Source organism: Notechis scutatus, chromosome 3 (genome assembly GCF_049901735.1).
Source record: "Notechis scutatus isolate UNSWTSFEM ecotype Mainland chromosome 3, rNotScu1.2, whole genome shotgun sequence".
NCBI lineage: Eukaryota > Metazoa > Chordata > Lepidosauria > Squamata > Elapidae > Notechis > Notechis scutatus.
In genome coordinates this window covers 209,644,989-209,666,997 of record NC_142011.1, presented here as the reverse complement: position 1 = coordinate 209,666,997, position 22,009 = coordinate 209,644,989, and the positions used below count along the sequence as shown (strand labels likewise).

The 22,009-nt window shown below is 47.0% G+C and overlaps 1 protein-coding gene across 4 annotated transcripts; it reads right to left on the bottom strand.

The window, feature by feature from the left end:
- Nucleotides 1-1,792: 1,792 nt before the first annotated feature.
- LOC148131588 (flap endonuclease 1-like) lies at nt 1,793-21,852 on the bottom strand. Of its 4 annotated transcripts, XM_087962293.1 has the most exons (11): nt 21,717-21,852; nt 20,610-20,700; nt 19,356-19,458; nt 18,292-18,337; nt 18,126-18,202; nt 17,092-17,225; nt 14,809-14,869; nt 13,642-13,773; nt 7,650-7,801; nt 5,323-5,467; nt 1,793-3,761 (listed from the first exon to the last, which is right to left on the bottom strand). In XM_087962293.1, the coding sequence occupies exons 1-11, from the start codon at nt 21,796-21,798 to the stop codon at nt 3,699-3,701; spliced, it is 1,086 nt and encodes a 361-aa protein (XP_087818419.1). In that variant the 5' UTR covers nt 21,799-21,852; the 3' UTR covers nt 1,793-3,698. The 4 variants fall into 4 exon arrangements, with proteins under 4 accessions (XP_087818419.1, XP_087818423.1, XP_087818420.1 ...); XM_087962297.1 differs by lacking the exon at nt 7,650-7,801; XM_087962294.1 differs by lacking the exon at nt 18,126-18,202.
- Nucleotides 21,853-22,009: the final 157 nt, after the last annotated feature.

Genomic DNA, 22,009 nt, shown 5'->3' with positions numbered 1-22,009 from the left:
CTACCCTTCAAAAAGACCTCCACTATGTATCAGAACTGTCAAACAAATGGCAACTTCAAATCTCAACAAATAAATGCTCTGTCTTACATATTGGCAAAAAAAATCAGAAAATAAAATACAAGCTGAATAGTCAAGATCTTGTTGATGATCCAAGCTCTGTCAAGGACCTTGGAATACTCACCTCTAATGATCTAAGTGCTAGAGCCCACTGCAACTACATAGCCAAAAAGGCGTTAAGAGTTGTTAACCTAATCCTACGTAGCTTTTTCTCTGGTAATACCACACTACTAACTAGAGCATACAAAACATTTGCTAGACCAATACTTGAATACAGCTCATCAGTCTGGAACCCACATTACGTATCTGATATTAGCACAGCAGTTGAGAAAGTCCAGAAATATTTCACAAGAAGAGTCCTCCACTCCTCTACTCGTTGCAGAATACCTTATGCCACCAGACTTGAAATTCTAGACCTAGAAAACCTAGAACTATGGCGCCTTTGGTCCGATCAAAGTATGGTATATAAAATCATACATTGCAATGTCCTACCTGTCAATGAATACTTCAACTTCAACCATAACAACACAAGAGCACACAATAGATACAAACTCAAGGTTAACCGCACCAAACTCGATTGCAGGAAATACGACTTCAGCAATAGAGTGGTCAATGTCTGGAATCCTCTTCCTGACTCTGTGGTTTCTTCCCCAAACCCCAAAAACTTTAACCTTCCTAAGAGGTCTGCAGGGGGCGTGCATAAGCGCACCAACGTGCCTACCGTCCCTGTCCTATTGTTTCTTTTATTTTTCTTATATGTAACCATTTCATGTATTCATAACTATGTTTATACTTATACCTATTATCTTGTAAGCAATTGACAAATAAATAAAAATCATCTACTTATCTCCATCCAATCTGTCAATCTATCTTGTCAATCATCTGTTGATCTATCATGTCAATCTAACTTTTGTGCCTTTCTATTGTCAATCTACCTGTCAATCATGTTGAACTATCATCTATGTATCTATATCTATTATCTATGTATCTATTATCTGTGTATCTGTGTATTCTGTCTCGCCTTTCCTCTTTCCCAAAAGATGAAAGAGTACAAACTCGCACAAACACAGGCAGGCAAGCTGGCTCGGACTTCAGAGTTAATTCTTTGGAACTGATAATATTCTTGGCATTCCAACACATCCTGCCTGCCAAGTCCGAACTGATAACAAATAAAGTTTTACTCACAGAAAATCACAAGGCAGTCCACAAAAATAATCATTCACGAAGAAAATCTGAAGTAAGGTTAAACTTTGTCCCGTACAAAGTTCCAGCCGACAACACACCCACTTTTGTCCCCTGTGGGGTGTGGCTCAATGACTCAGCTCACTCTCTGACCCTCCCACGCCGCTGCTCACGTTTCTCCCTACAACGCTGCTTAGGATCTGCTGCTTAGGATCGAGCCAACACTCTTCCTCTTTACTCCCTGTCAGGGGCTGCTTCGACATGCCTTCCTCCTGATTAATCTCAGGCTGTTCCGCTCGGTTGTCTGATGGAACCTGAGGCATTACGAGGGACCAGGGGAGGAAGGTCCTGGGGAGGAAGGCATTCCCAGTTCCTCCTCCTCATCTTCCAGGTCCTCTTCCACCGACAGCATAGGCTCGGGAATCGGGGCCACGACATCTATGTATCTATCTCCTATCTGTCAATCTATCATTGCTCTATCTAGCTATCCATCTATATCGCTGTCAAACTATGTCAATCCCTCCCTTCCGTGGGATCTAGAGACAAGACAAAATTAAATTTTTAAACATTAAAGTTTATTAAAAAATGTTTACAGAGAACATAAAAACAAACACCAAGTAATGCAAAGTGGAAGGAAAGAAATAATCCCAATGTGCGAACAGAAAGAATAATAATAATTTAAACAAATACAAAGAAGAGCTTCCAGTGGCAGATAAGTACAATTACAAAAAGATTTTTCACCAAATGATTATAAAAAAGCTCCACTTTTTTCTATTTTCTATTATTATTATTTTTAATAATCAAAACTCAATTGTGTTTCTAAGTGCAGGACCACCTTACACATTCTAGAGAATTTCTCTGGTAACAAATATCAACAATACATCCTTTTATAAAAAAATATTTTTACGGTTAGAACATAATGTACATTTTAATCCTTTCAACCATGTATTTTCCCATTGTTCCCTTTGTATATTGTAACCAAGTTTTTAGTGCATTTTATCATGCATTCTTTCATTCGTTCTTCTGTTTCAAGTTTTAATAGAAGTTTATACATTTTAAAAATAACATACTCATCATTAGTACATAATTTTGCTTCCAACGTATGTTGCTCAAAACCCTAAAATATGTTATCCACCTTAAGTTTTTCTAACAATTTGACATTAAAAAAAAAAAACTACTGACAAGAATATCCTTCTAGTGTTAAACCTTCTCTACATTTTATTTTACAGCCCACTTGAGAAAATTCAAGTACATCAGGATAAATTAGCCAATATATGTTTACTTATCATTTCTCTCGTCCATAAAATACTTCTCGAATTAAAAGGCGTAAAAGGTGTTTTGGGGCAAGAACCTTTATTTCTATTTATTCTACACTCTTAAAAATAGCCCCATCTCTCATAACCATTTTTAAAATCTACGTTGGCTTTGTCATACTGCAGGTTACAAAAATGACCCACCCAAATCTCCATTCATGACCTTCTAAACCCAGTAACTTTCTATTTCATAACTCAGGGACAAAAATAAATTTGATTTGGTATTTCGGTGCAACTCAAAATGATTATAACCAATATATATAACCTTGTCATCTATTTAGTAGTTTCCTCTTCCTGCCATGTTAAAAAAAAATGACAATTCAGGAGGAACTTTTAGGAGCAACCAGCCAGCCTCTTGGTTTCATTGCAAATCGAATATTGTTGGGACAAAGAAACGTGCAATCACGGGTGCTCCCAATTTTTAAAACAGGAAATGCAACCAATGGAAGTGTTTGCCTTCGGAAGTTGTGGGAGCTTCATCACGTGGAAGACTTTCCAGAAGAGACTGGACTGCCATCTGTCAGAAATGGTGTAGGGTCTCCTGCTTGGGTGGGGAGTTGGACTAGATGACCTTCAAGGTCCCTTCCAACTCTGTAAATCTGTAAAATATGTGCTGTTTTATCAGGTACCCAGGAAACAAAACCCTAATTTATGAACTACCAAGGAGAAAGCCACATCTCCATCAACACTGTCCTGGAAATCTACTATATATATAAAAGGGAGCAACCTAACCCCCCCCTTCCTTCTAGCACTGATGAGGTTCCCTAGCTGGGTTATGAAATGTCCACAAAAAAAAAACCCCGCCAAGCTCAGAGGGCACCAAGGACCCCACAGTCTAACCCTGAGCTACAAATATTCTATTGAACCATGGCTAATTTGTAAGGCGGCATCAACCTTTTGGCACGATTTTACTCAGCTGTAAGACGCCGTTTCGGATCGAAGCGATGCTCATATCGACAGTTGTGTGTGTGTGTCTGTGTGTGTGTGTGTTGAAGGATAGCAGAGGATGCTCCTGGAACCCGACGAGGCGTCCGACGCAAGGCAAAGGGAACCGATGGCGTGACCTAGTTCGGTCATGAAACGTCTAACAGGAAAACTACCAAGCTCAGACAGCACCGAGGGCCCCGCAAGAGAATAATGGCGCTTTCAAATCCCTGGGGCTGCTTCAGACAACTTTTGCCTCTTCCGGGCAGGTGGACAGGTGGGCACCTGTGTAGAAGAGGGAGGAGGGAAGGGGCGTTAGCGAACCAGGCAGGCAACCCGCTTGTATATAGGATGTAAGTAAGGTGAGAAAAGGCAGGCAGCACTTCTGCAGATCCTGGGCAGGTCAGGCCCAATGGCTGACGTCCAACATCATGCGACGCTTGGTGAGGGTTTACACCGAGTGGCAGAGCAGGTGGCGTAGACCTGGGAGTCCCTTTGCCCAGGGCAGCTGGCACACTCCAAGCCTTCGCTTCCCGCTCTGGCATTCAGTCACCGGGTCTCTAGCTAGTTCCCACTGCATCAGGGCACCTTTGCGCTTCTGGAAATGAGCGATCAGCACTTATCGCTTTTTCTCTCTCTTCATCCATCTATCCGTTCATCCATCCATCCATCCTTAACTCTCTCATCCTCTATCAATCCTTCCCTCTTTCCTCTTTTCTCCATCCATCCTTTCTCTCCTCCATTTTTCTCTCTCCATCTTTCCATCCTGTCTTTCTCATCCATTTCTTTATCCATCCATCCATCTACCCATCCATCATTATCTCTCTTACATCTCTATCAATCCTTCCCTCCCTCCCTCTCTCCATTCATCCCTTCTCTCATCCATTTTCTCTCTCCATCCATCCATCCTCTATCTTTTTCATTCTTTTTTTTCCCCTTGAGCCATCCGCTATCTCTTTCTCTTGTCCATTTCTCTTTCTCTCTATTCATCCATCTATTCGTCCATCCATCCTTTCTCTCATCCATTTTTTCTCTCCATCTTTCCATCCTTTCTCTCATCCATTTCTTTATCCATCTGTCTACCCATCCATCATTATCTCTCTCACCATCTCTATCAATCCTTCCCTTCCCTCCCCTCTCCATCCATCCCTTCTCTCATCCATTTTCTCTCTCCATCCATCCATCCATCCTCCACCTTTTTCCTTCATTTTTTCTCTCTCTTGAGCCATCTGCTCTCTTTCTCTCTATTCATCCATCTATTCATCCATCATTTCTCTCATCCTCTATCAATCCTTCCTTCTTTCCTCTTTTCTCCATCCATCCATCCATCCATCCATCCATCCATCCATTCATCCATTTTTCTCTCCATCTTTCCATCCTGTCTTTCTCTCATCCATTATTTTATCCATCTGTCTACCCATCCATCATTATCTCTCTCTCACCATCTCTATCAATCCTTCCCTCCTTCCCTCTCCCTTCTCCTCTATGTCCTTCCTTTTCTCCCTTATTTCTCTATCCATCCATCCTTTTTCTCTCATCCATTTTTTCCTCTCTCCATCCATCCATCCTCCACCTTTTTCCTTCATTTTTTCTCTCTCTTGATCCATCTGCTATCTCTTTCTCTCTCGTCCATTTCTGTTTCTCGCTATTCATCCATCTATTCACCCATCACGATTTCTCTCTCATCATCTCTTATCAATCCTTCCCTCCCTCCCTCCTTTCTCTCTCTTCTTTCTCTATCCGTCCTCTATCTCATCCTGCTTTCCAATCTCTCTCTCTCTCTCTCTTTTTTGTGGGGGAGGGATGGGCGAGTGGGTAGAACACTGTCCCTCTTCGTCTTCCTCACCTTGTTTGGACGTTTCTGGACCGGGAAGAAATCCTTCATGGTCTTGGCTGCCTTCCTTGGTCTGCCCTTGGCCTTGGTGTCGGACTCCCGGAGCTTCTGGCGGGCAGCCCGCCACTTCTCCAGGCGGCCCCGAACACGGCTCTCTCTGCGGAAGTTAGTTTGCTCTACTTTATTGTCACTGCACCTCGTACAGTGAAATCGAACACCATCTTCAGTGCACATCATGACCATGAAAATAAACACAAACCCACATCCTTCACACTCCACACATTGAATTGAAAACCCCTGATACTGCATTAATATTGCACTATACAGCAGAATTCAAAAGAGCTCCTGCCCTGGGATAGAAGCTGTTTTTCAGCCTATTTGTCCTTATTTTTATTATCCTGTACCGGCTGCCAGATGGTAATAGTTCAAAAAAAGGGAGCCCAGGATGAGATGGATCTTTGAGGATGTTTTGAACTTTCTTAAGGCAGCAGGACCTCTAAAGCTCTTCCAAAGAGGGGAGAGGGCAACCCAGGATCCTCTGGGCAATGACATTCACCCTTTGGAGTGCTTTCCTATCTGCCCCTATTCCTAAAACCCCACTCCTTTCCAGCATTGATGACGTTCCCTAGTTGGGTCACGAAACGTCTGCAAGGAAACAGCCCAGCTCGGAGAGCACCCAGGACCCGCTGAGTTCCCATCCTGCTGAGGGTGGGAAGGAGCCTGGCACCCACGGCGTCTTCCTGACCGCCTCCTCGCCCAAATTTCCGACCCCAGAGGACTCCTCCCCAGAGCCACAAAGCAGATGCCGACACGCTAAGACCAGTGGTGGCATTCTACTGGTTCGGCCCGGTGGTTCACTTGAACCGGTAGTAAAAAAAAATAAAAAATGAAAATGCTAGCTGGTCAGCCGAACCAGTATTTCCGATGAGCAACTGGCCGATGATCAGCTGTGCTGCGCGATTTAGACTAGCTGGAAAGCAGGAAATCGTTGGATTTCTTGCTTTCTAGCTTATCTAAATTGCGCGGCACAGCTGATTCCCTCCCCCACTTCAAAATGCTTTTTTTTCTTTCAATGCTTCCCTGAGGCCCACTAGGCCAAAAACAGGGCGCGCAAGGTGTGTGTGTGTGTGTGTGTGTGGGAGAAAGGAAGAGAAAAAGAAAAAAAGGAAAAGAAAGAAAGAAAGGGAGAGAGGGGAGAAAGAAAGAAAGAAAAAGAAAGGAAGGGAAGGGAGAAAGAAAAAGAACGAAAGGGAGGGAGGGGAGAAAGAAAGAAAGAAAAAGAAAAGAAAGGGAAAGAAAAAAGTAAAAGAAAAAGGGAGAGAAGGGAGAAAGAGAAAGAAAAAGAAAAAGAAAGGAAGGGAGAGGAGAAAGAAAAAGAATGAAAGAGAGGGAGGAGAGAAAGAAAGAAAGAAAAAGAAAGAAAGGGAAAGAAAAAGTAAAAGAAAAAGAAAGGGAGAGAGGGGAGAAAGAGAAAGAAAAAGAAAAAGAAAGGAAGGAGAGGAGAAAGAAAAAGAATGAAAGAGAGGGAGGAGAGAAAGAAAGAAAGAAAAAGAAAGAAAGGGAAAGAAAAAGTAAAAGAAAAAGAAAGGGAGAGAGGGGAGAAAGAGAAAGAAAAAGAAAAAGAAAGGAAGGGAGAGAAGAAAGAAAAAGAATGAAAGGGAGGGAGGGGAGAAAGAAAGAAAGAAAGAAAAAGAAAAAGAAAGGGAAAGAAAAAGTAAAAGAAAAAGGGAGAGGGGAGAAAGAGAAAGAAAAAGAAAAAGAAAGGAAGGGAGAGGGAGAGGAGAAAGAAAAAGAATGAAAGGGAGGGAGGGAGGGGAGAAAGAAAGAAAGAAAAAGAAAGAAAGGGAAAGAAAAAAGTAAAAGAAAAAGGGAGAGAAGGGAGAAAGAGAAAGAAAAAAGAAAAAGAAAGGAAGGGAGAGGAGAAAGAAAAAGAATGAAAGGGAGGGAGGAGAGAAAGAAAGAAAGAAAAAGAAAGAAAGGGAAAGAAAAAAGTAAAAGAAAAAGAAAGGGAGAGAGGGGAGAAAGAGGAAAAAAAAAAGAAAAAGGGAGGGAGGGAGGGAGGGAAAAAGGAGAGGAAGGAAGGACCACAAACCTTGGCACTAGATGCAGCTTCAGAGCACAGCAATCCAGGGCTAGAAGGTACCTGGAGGTCATCCAATCCAACCCCGTTCCAGAAAGTGAGTTTCTGTCTTTTGACACCCCCCCCCCAGTCACATGACCATCAAGCCACGCGCACAGAACCGTTAAAAAAATTTTTTTTTGAATCCCACCACTGGCTAAGACCCAGGGCCACACCCTCTTGGGGGGAGGGGAGACGGTGTCTCAAGGGGCCCACTCACTTCATGCACTTCTGGTGCGCCAGGAAGTTCACCAAGCCCTCCTCGTCCAGCTCCTTCCACTCCAGCAACGCCTGGCTCGGATCCGCCACTTCCGGCTGCAGAAAGAGCCGCCGCGTCTCCTCCAGGCACCAGCCGTCCGGCACGGGATGGCTCTGCAAGGAGAGAAGTCCTGAGCACCAGCCGCCATCTCTGCCCCGTTGCTTTAATGGGCCCTGGACCCCTGAGCTTGGAGGGTGCCCCGCCAAGGCCTTGCCCACATTCCTTGCGGGGCCTTTTCCAGGCCACGCCCCCCACCCCCCCATTAGGACCCTTCAACGGGGAAAGTTCCAATAGAGGGAGCCCTCACTTGTTAAGTGACCCTTCAATGTCACGGAAGAAAGGACTGTCAGGATTCCAGCAATCGCCCTAATCAAATCATGATCCTTGAGACAAACTCAAGGGCGACATGCTGGCCCTGACCTGGATGAAGCCAACTCTGGCCTACGTCATTTACAGTCCCCTGACACCCTGTTTCCCCCCTGGCTGTGTCATAAATCAGATTCTCCAACTGAGCCCATTTACATCATTCATGCTCTTCAATTAAATATATTCCCGGGCAAAAGCTCTGGTAGTTTAGTTACAGTCTTTTAAAGAGAAGAGTTGAAATGTACTTTTATTTCCAAACTGCTGCACAGCTCTTCCAGATTTCCTTCCTCTCCCCTCCTCCTGTTTTTATGGCAACTACTAAAACAGGCCCTGGGAACCTTTTATGAGTTGACAGACTGTTTTTCCACACTTCTGACCGCTGCAGCCTTCTCGTGGTCATGGGATCAAAATTCAGATGCTTGGCAACTGGCATGGACTGATGACAGTTGCAGGGGCCTGGGGTCATGTGCTGCAGCACCTCCAGGCACCCAGAAAATATTCCCTTGCTTCTTTAGACTCAACTCCAGAGAGGGCCAAATCCTCTAAGACAGGGGTGGGCAACTATGGCCCTTTTATGAATTATGGACTTCAACTCCCAGAATTCCTGAGCAAGCCATGCTTGCTCAGGAATTCTGGGAGTTGAAGTCCATAATTCATAAAAGGGCCATAGTTGCCCACCCTGCTCTAAGAGGTGTTGCTTGCACCTCTGCCTTGGGCTGGACCTGGTGCTCTCTGAGCTGGGTGGTTTTCTTGCAGACGTTGCATGACCCAACTAGGTAAAGCCATCAGGGCTAGAAGGGGAGGGGGTTTACAGAGAGGAGGAGGAGGAAAAGAAAAGGAGGGAGGAGGAAGGGGGGGTAAGATCCTTGGTGCTCCGAGCTTGGTTGTTTTCTTGCAGATGTTTCATTAAGCAAACTAGGTAACCCCATCCGTGCTAGGTACAACCACCAACTATCCCTGAAAAGGTTACCTAGTTGGGGTAAGGAAACATCTACAAGAAAACCATCCGCCTCAGAGAGGACCGAGGACCAAGAGGAGCCAGGACAAACAAGAGGCGGTCAAGCTATTCTCCAAAGCCCCCGAAGGCAGGACAAGAAGCAACGGATGGAAGCAACTCATCCAGGAGAGAAGCAAGCAACCCGGAATTAAGGAGAAACTTCTCGACAGTGAGAAGAATTAACCGGTGGAACTCCTTGCCACTAGAAGTTGTGGGTGTTCCATCAGTGGAGGTGTTCAAGAAGAGACTGGACAGGCATTTGTCTGAAATGGTGCGTATGATCTTCTGCCTAAGCAGGGGGGCTGGGCTAGAAGACCTCCAAGCCCCCTTCCAGCTCTTATGCTGATTCTGACCTCTCATTTTCAACCCTGAAGCTACCAATATTCTCCTTGGATTTGTTCGTGGTCAGAGTGGCATCACCGGGGTTTGTGGCGAATTCGGAGGAGCAGCTGTAAGGCCCGGCTGGGCATGGAGAGGCATTTGCAGGAGGGGTATTTTGTGTGCATATTGTGTGCAAATAAATCAAAGGAAGGAGAAACCCCAAAAGAGAGACCCTCCCTGCACCCCCTTTCCCCAACCCCCTTATCCTAGACCTCCCCTCTATCCCCTAATCCCATCAGAGCTTGGCATTTTGGGAGGCGTCCAGAGATAAAAACCACATTTACAAGCCATTCAAGAGACTATAAAAACGTGAAGGGAGCCAGACAAAAGCAGAACCACCCACTCCTGCAGCCAACACCCAGATAAGCAAGGGATTAGCACTGATGGTGTTACCTGGTCAGGTAACACAAGGAACTTATCCAAGAGTTCTCCACTCTTCTACTCGTTGTACAATACCTTATGCCACCAGACTTGAAATTCTAGAACTAGAAAACCTTGAATTACGCCGTCTTCGGTCTGACTTAAGCATGGTATATAAAATCATACATTGCAATGTCCTACCTGTCAATGAATACTTCAGCTTCAACCATAACAACACAAGAGCACACAATAGATACAAACTCAAGGTTAACCGCACCAAACTTGATTGCAGGAAATACGACTTCAGCAACAGAGTGGTCAATGTCTGGAATCCTCTACCTGACTCTGTAGTTTCTTCCCCAAACCCCAAAAACTTTAACCTTAGACTGTCTCCTATTGACCTCACCCCTTTCCTAAGAGGTCTGTAGGGACGTGCGTAAGCGCACCAACGTGCCTACCGTCCCTGTCCTATTGTTTCTCTTATTCTTCTTTTATTTTTCTTATATGTACCCATTTCATGTATTCACAACTATGTATACACTTATACTTATTATCTTGTAAACAATTGGCAAATCAAATAAATAAAAATAAAAAATAAATAAACTTTGAAAGTTCCAAGGACTCTCTGCCTTTGGATCACAGAGCCCTAACCAGGCGTTTCCCCCTTCCAGCAAGCTTTGTGGCTTTCCCCAAGGGTCACAAACACTCTATTTACACCTAGGAGGATCTGCTTAGCAGCCCCTCTAAACTGCAAAACAAATAGACCCTGGGTTTTTTTCCCACCCTCCCCTTCCACGTCCAGGTTCCCCCAGCTCTTGGTAGCATCCTTGTTCTTGTAAAAGTGGGGATCCTACCACCACCACCCTTTTGGATCTTTCTCCTCTGAGTCTACGCCAGGGGTCTCCAACCTTGGCAACTTGGAAGACCTGTGGACTTCAACTCCCAGCATAGCTGGCTGAGGAATTCTGGGAGTTGAAGTCCACAAGTCTATTGTTTTTTTAATGGTTAGAGGAAATTTATTCAATGCAGGTTGGGGTGGTAAGCCCAGAATTATTTCTCCAGGGAATCATTCAAGACAAAATACCCCAAAAAGATCCGATATCTGATTATACACAATATCTATGAAATATATGATTGACACTTCTTCTATTATAGAAATTTTTGTAATTTTTTTTTTTAATATTTTGAATTTTGGTAAACTTTTAAATATTTTGAACTTCAATAAAATGTTTTTAAAATTAAAAGAAAAATACAAAGTCCGCAAGTCTTAAAGTGGCCAAGGTTGGAGACCCCCTGGTCTACGCCATCCTTTCAAGACCACCCTTGGCCAGGGGTTTAGGGGGTGTGTGGAAGGCCAGTGGGCAATGCTCGTATTGAGCTGTGGGGCAGCCTTAACATTTCTCCCTAAGGAGAAACTTCCTAACAGTGAGGACAAGGAACCAGTGGAACTGCTTGTCTCCAGAAGTTGTGGATGCTTCATTGCTGGAGGCTTTTGAGACTGGAAGGCCCCTTGTCTGAAATGGTCTAGGGCAGGGGGTCTCCGACCTTGGCAGCTTTAAGACTTGTGGACTTCAACTCCCGGAATTCTTTCTCCAGTCGTGTTAGCTCAGGAATTCTGGGAGTTGAAGTCCACAAGTCTTAAAGCTGCCAAGTTTGAAGACCCTTGGCACAGGGCTTCCTGCCTGAACAGGAGGTTGAACTAGATGCAGGGGTTGCCAACCTTTTGGACCTCAGGGACCCCCCAAACTCATCCTTTTAAATCCCGCGGACCAAAGACCCCAGGAAAATCCCCCAAAAATGTCTTCAGGAAAATCCCCCACCCCATTTTCCTACCGATCAATCGTTCTTTATTTGGGATCGCAGGATGTTGTCTCCAGCTCCGTTCTCAGGGGGAAAGAGAGAGAGAGAGAAGGAGAGACTTTTGGCTTCATGCAAGGAAAGCAGCAGAAGCCGCAGAAGTCTTTCTTTCTCTCCCCAAGCTCTGCCAGAAATGGTTTTTTTGTGCCGGCGCAGCCTCTTGGAGCAGGAGGCCTTGCAGGGTCCCAAAGACTCATTTCTGGCAGAGTTTGGGGGAGAGAAAGAAAGACTTCTGCTGCTTTCTTGTGTGCAGCCAAAAGCAAAAGAAAGAAGCAGAAAGAAGCAGCCTGGTGGCCAGGCCAGGCGCATGGGGGGCGAGTGGAGCAAGTTCCCCCTTCCACCCTTTCCCCCTCTACCCTTTCCCCCTCCCCTCACTCTCGTGTTGTTCACAATGCAAGCGATGCAAGCCTTGTGTTCCCACGCAGCCTGGATTAATTGCTTGGGGGGGGGGGAAACATTTCTCTGCGGACCACCAAAATTTTCTCGCGAACCACCAGTGGTCCCCAGCCCACTGGTTGGTGACCACTGGACTAGATGACCTCCAAGGTCCCTTCCAGCCATATGATTCCAAGATTATGATTGGACACAAATGGCATGGCTGAGATGCACACAAGCCGGACACGCAAGGCAACACACTGCCAGCTTCTCTTGCTGATCACACTGCTCTGCTTTGAACAGGGCCTTCACAGAAACCTAAATCTCTCTGGAGGTTCTCCACCATCCAGGTCAGGGTTGTCCCAAAGGGGCTTTATTTCCCCCAAAGGTCAACCGGACTTTCCTTGAAAACATTTTCGCTTCTCATCCAAGAAGCTTCTTCAGTTCTGGCTGAATGATGGCGGCTGGTGAATGGAAGGAGTATTCATTCTCAGAGAGAGTGCTAACAACCCGAGGACTGCATATGAATCCTTCCACTCACCCACGTCCCATTCAGAACCGAAGAAGCTTCCTGGATGAAAGCAAAACATTTTCAGGAAGAAAACCAAGAAAGTCCAGTTGCCTTTTTTTTTTGGGGGAAAGCACCTTCACAGCTGTTGTCAGGAACAGCTGGCTCTACTGCCTGGCAACAGATTGGTGCCTTCGTTGACAAACAGAGTAGAATAACAGAGTTGGAAGGGACCCTGGAGGTCTTCTAGTCCAACCCCTTGCCTAGGCAGGAAACCCTATACCTTTTTAGACAAATGGTTATCCAATCTCTTCCTAAACAATTCCAGCGATATGAAGCATCCACCACCTCTGGAGGCAAAGCTGTTCCACCGATTAATTGTTCTCACTGTCAGGAAATTTCTCCTTAGTTCTAGGTTGCTTCTCTCCTTGGTTAGTTTCCACCCGTTGCTTCTTCTCCTGCCTTCTGGTGCTTTGGAAAATAGCTTGACTCCCTCTTCTTTGGGGGCAGGCCCTGAGAGATTGGAAGACTGCTGTCATGTCTCCCCTAGTCCTTCTTTTCATCAGACTAGACATACCCAAATCCTGCAACCGTTCTTCGTATGTTTTAGCCTCCAGTCCCCTAATCTTCTTTGTTGCTCTTCTCTGCACTCTTTCTAGAGTCTCCACATCCTTTTTTACATCGTGGCGACCAAAACTGGATGCAGGATTCCAGGTGTGGCCTCACCGAGGCCCTTATAAAGTGGTATTCACACTTCATGTGATCTTGATTCTCTCTCTCTCTGTTAACGCAACCTAGGATTGTGTTGGCTTTTTTGGCAGCTGCAGGACATGGCTGGCTCATATTTAAATGGTCCCTCTCACAGTTACTAATATTGAGCCAGGTACCACCTAAGTTATACCTGTGCATTTGGTTTTCCTTGCCTAAATGCAAAACCTGACTTTTTTTCACCCTTGAATTTCATTTCGTAAGATAGCGCCCGATGTGCAAGTCTGTCCAGATCCTTCTGGATCTTAAGCAGCTGGCGCTGGGTGCAGGGAAGAGCCTGTCTGTCTGCATAGGGCCGAAGGTGGGATGGAGGGCGGGGGCAAGACGCGCCGGTCAGGTACCTTGCGGCTGGTGTTCCTCAGGACTTCCTCGATGCTTCCGTGCAGCTGCAGCAGCTTCAGCGCCTTCTTGGGGCCCAATCCTCGGATTTTGTGGCCGTAGTCGCAGCCCAGCAGAATGCAGAGATCCACAAACTGGATCCGGCCGAGAGAGAGAGAGAGAGAGAGAGAAGAGAGAGAGAGGTGGGGGAAGAGAGAGAAAGAAGGGGAGAGAGAGGAAGCAGAGAGAGAGAGAAGAGAGAGAGAAAGAGAAAGAGAGAGAAAGCAGAGAGAGAGAATGCAGAGGGGAGAGAAAAAGAGAGAGAGAGAAAGAGAGAGGTGGGGGAAGAGAGAGAAAGGGGAGAGAGAGGAAGCAGAGAGAGAGAGAGAGAGAGAGAGAGAAAGAGAGAGAGAAAGCAGAGAGAGAGAAAGAGAAAAAGCAGAGAGAGAGAGAATGCAGAGGGGGAGGGGGAAGAGAGAGAAAAAGAGAAGAGAGAGAGAAGAGAGAGGTGGGGGAAGAGAGAGAAAGGGGAGAGAGACAGAGAAAGAGAGAGAAAGAGACAGAGAAAAAGAGAGAAAGCAGAGAGAGAGAATGAAGAGAGAGGGGGAGGGGGAAGAGAGAGAGAGAAAGAGAGAGGTGGGGGGGAGAGAAAGGGGAGAGAGAGGAAGCAGAGAAAGAGACAGAAAAAGCAGAGAGAGAGAGAAAGAGAGAAAACAGAGAGAGAGAGAGAGAGAGAGAGAGAGAGAGAGAGAGAGGACACACATCACTTGATAAGAGGCAGAGGTCCCTCCATTGAGGTTCCCCTGCATTCCTTCAGAAGGACTTTGGCACCGCCTTCTTCCAGTTTCATAGAACCCTAAGGCTGGAAGGGACCTTGGAGGTCTTCTAGTCCAACCCCCCAGCCCAAGGCAAGAGGCCTTATACTAGCCCAGACAAATTGTTATCCGGTATAGTTTTGAAAACCTCCACTCAGGGAGCATCCACGATTCTGGGAGACAAACTAACCCAGATTAAACCGCAGCCCAGTGTCTGGAGGGTGTGTGTGTGTGTGTGTGTGTGTGTGTGTTTCTGTCCCTAAGGAGCCCCAGTTCTGCTGGGCGTCCAAATCCAGGCAAGGATGGAGGGCAAATGCTGAAATGCTGGAGGCCAAATCAAGGCCAGCTGCCCATACCTGGCACTGCCCCCCTTACCTGCTCCTGTGTCATCCCCAGCTTTTGCAGGACGGTGGGCAAGGAGATCTCTTCCAGATGCCTGGGGGGGAAAGAAGAACCAATGGGGGTCAAATAATTAATCTAACTCATTGATTTAAAAAAAACTAATTAACTTATAAAACTATAAACAGCATTCCATGGGCTTTGGCATATAGCTATGCCAACCACTGTGAATCGGAGTTGAACAGCGCCCCCCCTAGAGTTAGATTTCAGTGGAAATTTCAGGGGAAAATTTACCTTTAAAAAAATAATAATAATAATTTACCTTTAAAAAAATAATTTACCTTTAAAAAAATAATAATAATAATAAACAGATTTAAGCGTCCAGGTAAATTTGAAACAAAATTTTGCAATTAATTATAAAGAATCTCTCTGGTAGGAAAGTTGACCTGCTTGGGGGTGTTTTCCCCTAAAAAGAGAGGAACAGTTTTTAAAAACTAGAGGGAAACGACAGTTTTTAATGAAAAATAGAAAACCCCCAATTTAACAGGTATAGCAGAGGTCTCCAAACTTGGCAACTTTAAGGCTTGTGGACTTCAACTCCCAGCTGGCTGGAGAGTTCTGGGAGTTGAAGTCCACAAGCCTTAAAGTTGCCAAGTTTGGAGACCTCTGATACTATAAGAGTGACACAAGATATTCTAACATTGGAAATATTGAGGGATGCTTTTGAAAAATAGAATCACAAGTTCATATCAACAATGTCAATAGTGATCTTTGCTTCTTTGGATAGATTTATATCCGAAAGATATTTTGGAAGAAATAACAGAAGAGGAACAAGTTTTATCCGGAAAAAAAAAAAACAACCATTGCAGAGCTGACACCACCAAAAGTAGATTTACAAAGGACAGGCTGCAAGAATGACACGTTTCGTTGGACATACACAAGAGATCAGTGAATGCTTTAATAATCAAGAGAATTAAATAATAAACTAAGAGAGTGACGGGACAATTCCTTTATATTAAATTGACAAAAGCAGTTCGTTAAAACTTGGTTTAGTCTCATGAGAAGAAAATAGAAAGAAATCTCTTACTTGATTGGATTAAAAAAAACTACGTTAAGACTTTTTTGGAAGTTAAAAGAAGGAATATAAAGCTGGTTATTTGATCAAGGTTAAAATAGATATATTGTTGTTTCAGGCAACCCTTTTGCTAACACCAGGACTGGTGCTTTATGGATATTGTTTGTACGTAAGAGATGGGACGAAAAGATAATTGGCTATAGACGTAGGTATAAAGTTACTATAATTATTTACGCATATAGTCACCTCTTTATATATTTATTTTCTTTTTATTTACTACATTCTTGCCTTTTTAAAAGCCTTTTCTCTACTGCTTTTTTCCTTTGAATTCCTTTTTTTAGCTTGCATTAATTCTTAGTATTGCCATGATAACCTTTAGTAATACTTTATTTTTAAAGAGGTTTTTTTTTCCCCACATTTTCCCAAAGGGGCAGAGCATCTGTTAGGAACTGCTATTCGGCTCTTGATCAATCCTAGATTGGAGGGCCAAGACAAGGTTAGCACATAGGGTTGGAAGGGGCCTCCGAGGTCATCTAATCCAACCCGTGTTCAAGGTAGATGCCTTTTTTCTTCCTCCAGGGTGTCGGCTGTGATTGTGCAGCAATCAGATTTTCTGGTTGTTGCTTTCAATTTGCCTCTGTCAAGTCAGGTCAGAAAGATACTTTACACAAGGGGTGTGCAACCTTGGCCACTTGAAGAACTGTGGACTTCAACTCCCAGAATTCCTCAGCCTGGCTGAGGAATTCTGGGTGTTGAAGTCCACCAGCAGTTCTACATTTACAGAGACTATATTACCTTATGCTCTAGGGCAGGGGTCTCCAACCTTGGCCGCTTTAAGACTTGTGGACTTCAACTCCCAGAATTCCTCCTCCTCCAGTCATGTTAGCTCAGGAATTCTGGGAGTTGAAGTCCACGAGTCTTAAACTGGCCAAGTTTGAAGACCCTTGTGTTAGAGTAATACAAGAACAGGAAACGCATCACAGGAACAATAGAGATGAAACCTGGAGGGGCAATGCGATACAGGAAACCACTACAATAGAGGGGAATGATAGAGCTGCATATAAGATAGAACAGGAGTCTTCAAGCTTGACAGCTTTAGGACTTGTGGACTTCAACTCCCAGAATTCCTCCTCCTCCGGTCATGTTAGCTCAGGAATTCTGGGAGTTGAAGTCCACGAGTCTTAAACTGGCCAAGTTTGAAGACCCTTGGCCTTAGGGCTAAGCTCACGCCCCTTAACACTCACCTCTTCCTCACGCCAAGATGCCGCAGGAGGCGCACGGCCCCAAAGGGCAGGGCGTCCATGTCTTCCGTGGCTGCACACCAGGCGTGCCCAGATTTCACCAGGGCAGCACAGGTGGCTTCTGCCTCTGCAGGAGCCTAAATCACCCACCCAGGGGAAGAAGGGAAACGTCCTGTCAGGTGGAGGTCGAAACAATGGCCTCAGATCAAGAAAGCAAGCCTGCGGCCGGGGAGGGGGGGCGTTCTGGTTCCAGTGCAGACGTTTCATGACCCAAATAGGTAACATCATCAGGGCTAGAAGGCGGCAGGGAGGGGTATGCTCTCTTTGTATACTGTTGGTGGGAGTGAGTCCTGCAAGCCACCTGTAATCATACCAGAAGGCAAACCACGCCTTTGCAGCCCCGATGATGTTACCTAGCTGGGTCTTGAAACGTCTGCAAGAAAACCCCCAAGCTCAGAGCACCAGGGACCCCATAGTCCTCCCCCCACCTCCTCTTCTTCTTCCTTCTCCTTCCTCCTCCTCCCTTCCAGGACTGATGATGTTACCTAGCTGGGTCTTGAAACGTCTGCAAGAAAACTCCCAAGCTCAGAGCACCAGGGACCCCATAGTCCTCCCCCCCTCCTCCTCTTCTTCTTCCTTCTCCTTCCTCCTCCTCCTCCTCCCTTCCAGGACTGATGATGTTACCTAGCTGGGTCTTGAAACGTCTGCAAGAAAAACCCCAAGCTCAGAGAGCACCAAGGACCCCACAGTCTTCTTCCTCCTCCTCCTCCTCTTTCTCCTCCTGCTGTCCAAAATATAACACTGATTATGTTACCTAGCTGGGTCATGAAATGTCTATCCTCTTCCCTCTCCTCAAATCCCACTCCCCTTCTAGCACTGATGATGTTGCCTAGCTGGGTCTTGAAACACCCGTCCTCCTTCCTGCTCCCAGCTTCAACTGGGGGAGGGGAGGCCAAAACAGCGTCCCACCCCCTCCCCCCAAAGCAAGGCTGTGCTCCCTTCGACGTCTACGAATGAGAGGCCAGCCAGGCTGTTACCTGGATGTAAGGAACTCCCAGGAGGGTCAAGAGCGTCTCCGAGTCTCGTCTTGGGGGCCACGCTGGGACATCAGACTCTGGAAGGAAGGAAGACCCAGGTGAGAGCTGGAATCCTGGAGATCCAACAGCCCCCCCCTCCCCAGCAGGAAGGGAGTCTTGTCTTTACCTGCAGTGCCCCTCCTGGCTCCAGAGAGGGAGGCCCGTTTGGCTAGCTGGAAGGGAAAAGCGGGACCGAGTGATTTCCTAATAAAGGAGGACATTGGAAGCCCAGGATTTGAACTGGGGGGACCCTTCACGCTCTCTGAGCTGGTTTTTCCAGCTCCCCGGCAGATGTTTCATGAGCTAACTATGTAATACCATCAGGGCTAGAAGGGAGGAGGCTTTGGAGAGAGGAGAAAGGAGGAGGAGGAGGAGGACTGTGGGGTCCTTGGTGCTCTCGACTTTGGTTTCCCCCTCTTGCAGATGTTTCACTACCCAACTAGGTAGCATCATCAGTGCTAAAAGGGAGTGGGGTTTGTGGAGAGGAGGAGGAGGAGAAGAAGCAGAAGAAGAGGAGGAGGAGGAGGAGGAGAAGAGGAAGAGGAGGAAGGAGGAGGAGGAGGAGGAGGAGGAGAAGAGGAGGAGGAGGAGGAGGAGGAGAAGAGGAAGAGGAAGAAGGAGAAGAGGAGGAGGAGGAGGAGGAGGAGGAGGAGGAGGAGGAGGAGAAGGAGAAGGAGAAGAAGAAGAAGAAGAAGAAGAAGAAGAAGAAGAAGAAGAAGAAGAAGAAGAAGAAGAAGAAGAAGAAGAAGAAGAAGAAGAAGAAGAAGAAGAAGAAGAAGAAGAAGAAGAAGAAGAAGAAGAAGAAGAAGAAGAAGAAGAAGAAGAAGAAGAAGAAGATGAGGGGTCCTTGGTGTTCTCTGAGCTTGGTGGTTTTTTTGCAGACGTTTCATGACCCAACTAGGGAACCTCATCAGTGCTAGAAGGGTGTTGGGTTTGTGAAGAGGAGGAGGAACAGGAGGAGGGAATGACAGTGGAATCCTGAGCTCCGTTGCTTCCTTGCAGACCCAAACTAGGTAACATCCTCTGTGGGAGCGACTTCCTTTGTCCGGCTTCCTGAACTCGGTCCCTAGGAGGGGGGCTTTGGGGGGCTACCTGGCTTCCACCCAAGGCCAGGAGTTTCCCCAAAGAGCTGGCTCTCTTCCCACAGAGTTTATCTGGGCACCCCCCCCCCAACATCAGAATCCTACACACCACCGGCTGCTTCAGCTCGGGGGGCTTCCCTTCGAAGACGAAGAGCGGCTTCAGGCCGTTTTCCAACAGGTGCAGCGTCCGGAAGAAGAGTCCCTGCAAGGAACTGGGAGGGAAGGGAAGAGGGTGAGTCCTTGACTTACGACCACCACTGAGCCCAACATTGCTAAGTGGAACGTGTGTTAAGTGAGTTTTGTCCCATTTTATGGGCTTTTCTTGCCGTCATAAATATGAGGATTGCACAACCACAGGGTGAGAAAAGGAAAACTTGGGCTTTGAATTATCTAGGCCTCAGAATGACAGCAAATAAAATGCTACATATTAAAGCAAGCCTCCCCCACCCACCCAAAAAAAAACACCTTTGGCATAGCTGGCTGAGGAATTCTGGGAGTTGAAGTCCACAAGTCTTAAAAGTTGCCAAGTTTGGAGACCTCTGTATTAAAGCAGAAGTCAGCTAGAATGATTTTCTAAGGATAACGAAACGTTTTATCATCCTGCGGAGCTGTTGCTATGAAATGTGATTGTGCAAAGTATGCAGACTTGAAAACCGCAAGAAATAAGGAACTGAAAGCAGCAGAGGGAGAGAGGTTTGAGATGTCCAGGGGTGTGTGTGGAGACGGTCTGTCTGAAGGAAAGACAAGGAAGTTTAAGTTGTGAAACTGCATGCAGAAAAGTATCAAAATAATGTCTTGGGCTGAGTTCAGGACCACCAGCTATGTAGCTATTCCTTGCTGGACTCAGCTATGTCACGGACCACCTCGTGGCAATGGGGTATTGATAGACGTTGTGTTACGATGGCTCGTTTATGCTCCAAATTGCTCATGAAATAAAACCTCTGAATCTTAACGTAAGAATTAGCAATAGCAACGGCACTTCTATACCGCTTCACAGTGCTTTTACAGCCCCTCTCTAAGCGGTTTCCAGAGTCAGCCTCCGGCCCCCAACAATCTGGCTCCTCATTACTGTTTTTTTGGGGTGTCTGTGTTCTTCTTTATTGGGGTATTTTTATGACAATGTGGATGCTGCAACTGCCAAAGGTGTGAAAAACGGTCCTAAGTTACCTTTTTCAGGGGTGCTGTAACTTAGGTCACTAAACGAACCATTGCAAGTCGAGGACACCTATCCGTGTGAGCCAGGCCACGAAAGGACCAGGCAGGGTCCCAGGTCAGCCAGCACATCCCAGGCAGAACCCCCCCACTCCCACTGCTCCCAAGCTAGAGGAGGAGGAGGAGCGACGCCTTTCCCCCTCTCGCTCACCTGATGTTTTGCCCGTGGCGGTTGATCATCTGGGGCATCGCTGTGCGGAACTGATAAACGGCCACGGAGGCGTCCAGAGCGACCACCCGGTCTGAGCCACAGAGGAGGAAGAGGAGGAGGAAGGCTGAGCAGGCTGGAGGGGAAGGGATCCTGCTGCCCACCCACCCTCTTCACCCGATCGGGCTCCACTGGCACCAGCGCCCACCAGCCTACTAGCAGAGTCGCCCCTCCCCTCCCAAGCCACCCTGGACTCTTGAGGGGACCCCAAAGCACCCAAAGAGGCTTAGCAGCCCCAGAGTGATGCTAGGGCTCCCCTGGCGCTCTGTGCATGCTCATGGACTGAGGGCAGATGGGCCTTCTTTGCATGCCCGGGGACAGAGCACTTTTGCACTCTCTGCATGCTCGGGGACCCAGGGGAGAGAGAAAGAGAGAGGCCACTTTTGCACTCTGTACAAGCTCAGGAATCAAAGGTGGATGGCCCCTCCCTTTGCACTCTGTGCATGCTCAGGGACTGAGGGCAGACAGGTCATTTTTGCACTCCGTGCATGCTCAGGGATTGAGGGTGGATGACCCCTTTCTTTGCACTCTGTGCATGCTCAGGGACTGAGGGCAGACAGGTCATTTTTGCACTCCGTGCATGCTCAGGGACTGAGGGTGGATGGCCCCTTTCTTTGCACTCTGTGCATGTTCAGGGACTGAGGGGAGACAGGTCATTTTTGCACTCCGTGCATGCTCAGGGATTGAGGGTGGATGGCCCCTTTCTTTGCATTCTGTGCATGTTCTAAGACCCAGGGCACACTCCCCCCTCTTTACACTCTGTGCATGCTCAGAGACCGAGGGAGGACTGGTACTCTTTGCCCTCTGTGCATGCTCAGTGACTGCGGACAGGCAGGTCACTTTTGCACTCCGTGCATGCTCAGAAACCGAGGTCAGGTGGGCCTTTTTGCATGCTCGGGGAACGAGAGCAGATCGGTATTCTTTGCACTCCGTGCATGCTGGGACGGAGAGCAGGTGGGGCTTCTCTGCATGCTCAGGGACCGAGGGCGGATCGGTACTCTTTGCACTCTGTGCATGCTCAGGGACCGGGGGGGGCGGAGCGGTGCTCACCGCGGTACTCCTGGAGGGTGACTGGGCGCACGGCGTCCGGAGCCTCTTCTTTGATCAGCTCGGCCAACTTGACGATCCCCATCGCGGCGGGCGAGGGCGCCTCTGAGCACGTGCAAAGCGCCTCGGCAGATCCGTCCTTGCCGGGCTCTGCCCCGAGAGCCGAGCGGAGGAACCAAGTGCCCCGCAGGAGGTTTGGGGCAACGGGCTCACCTCCCCGTCTGGAGCGGGGCCGCTGGTGGAAATGAGGGGGCAACCACGCTCATCAACCGCGGCCAGCCGTGGAGGAGGCGCGA

Coding starts and splice junctions, on each gene's coding strand:
- LOC148131588 (XM_087962293.1), bottom strand. CDS start 21,798: ATGGGGATCGTCAAGTTGGCCGAGCTGATCAAAGAAGAGGCTCCGGAC. Junction 19,459..20,609: donor CGCCACGGGCAAAACATCAG/GTGAGCGAGAGG, acceptor CTTCCCTCCCAG/TTCCTTGCAGGGACTCTTCT. Junction 3,762..5,322: donor TCCAGAAACGTCCAAACAAG/GTGAGGAAGACG, acceptor TCTTCTACACAG/GTGCCCACCTGTCCACCTGC.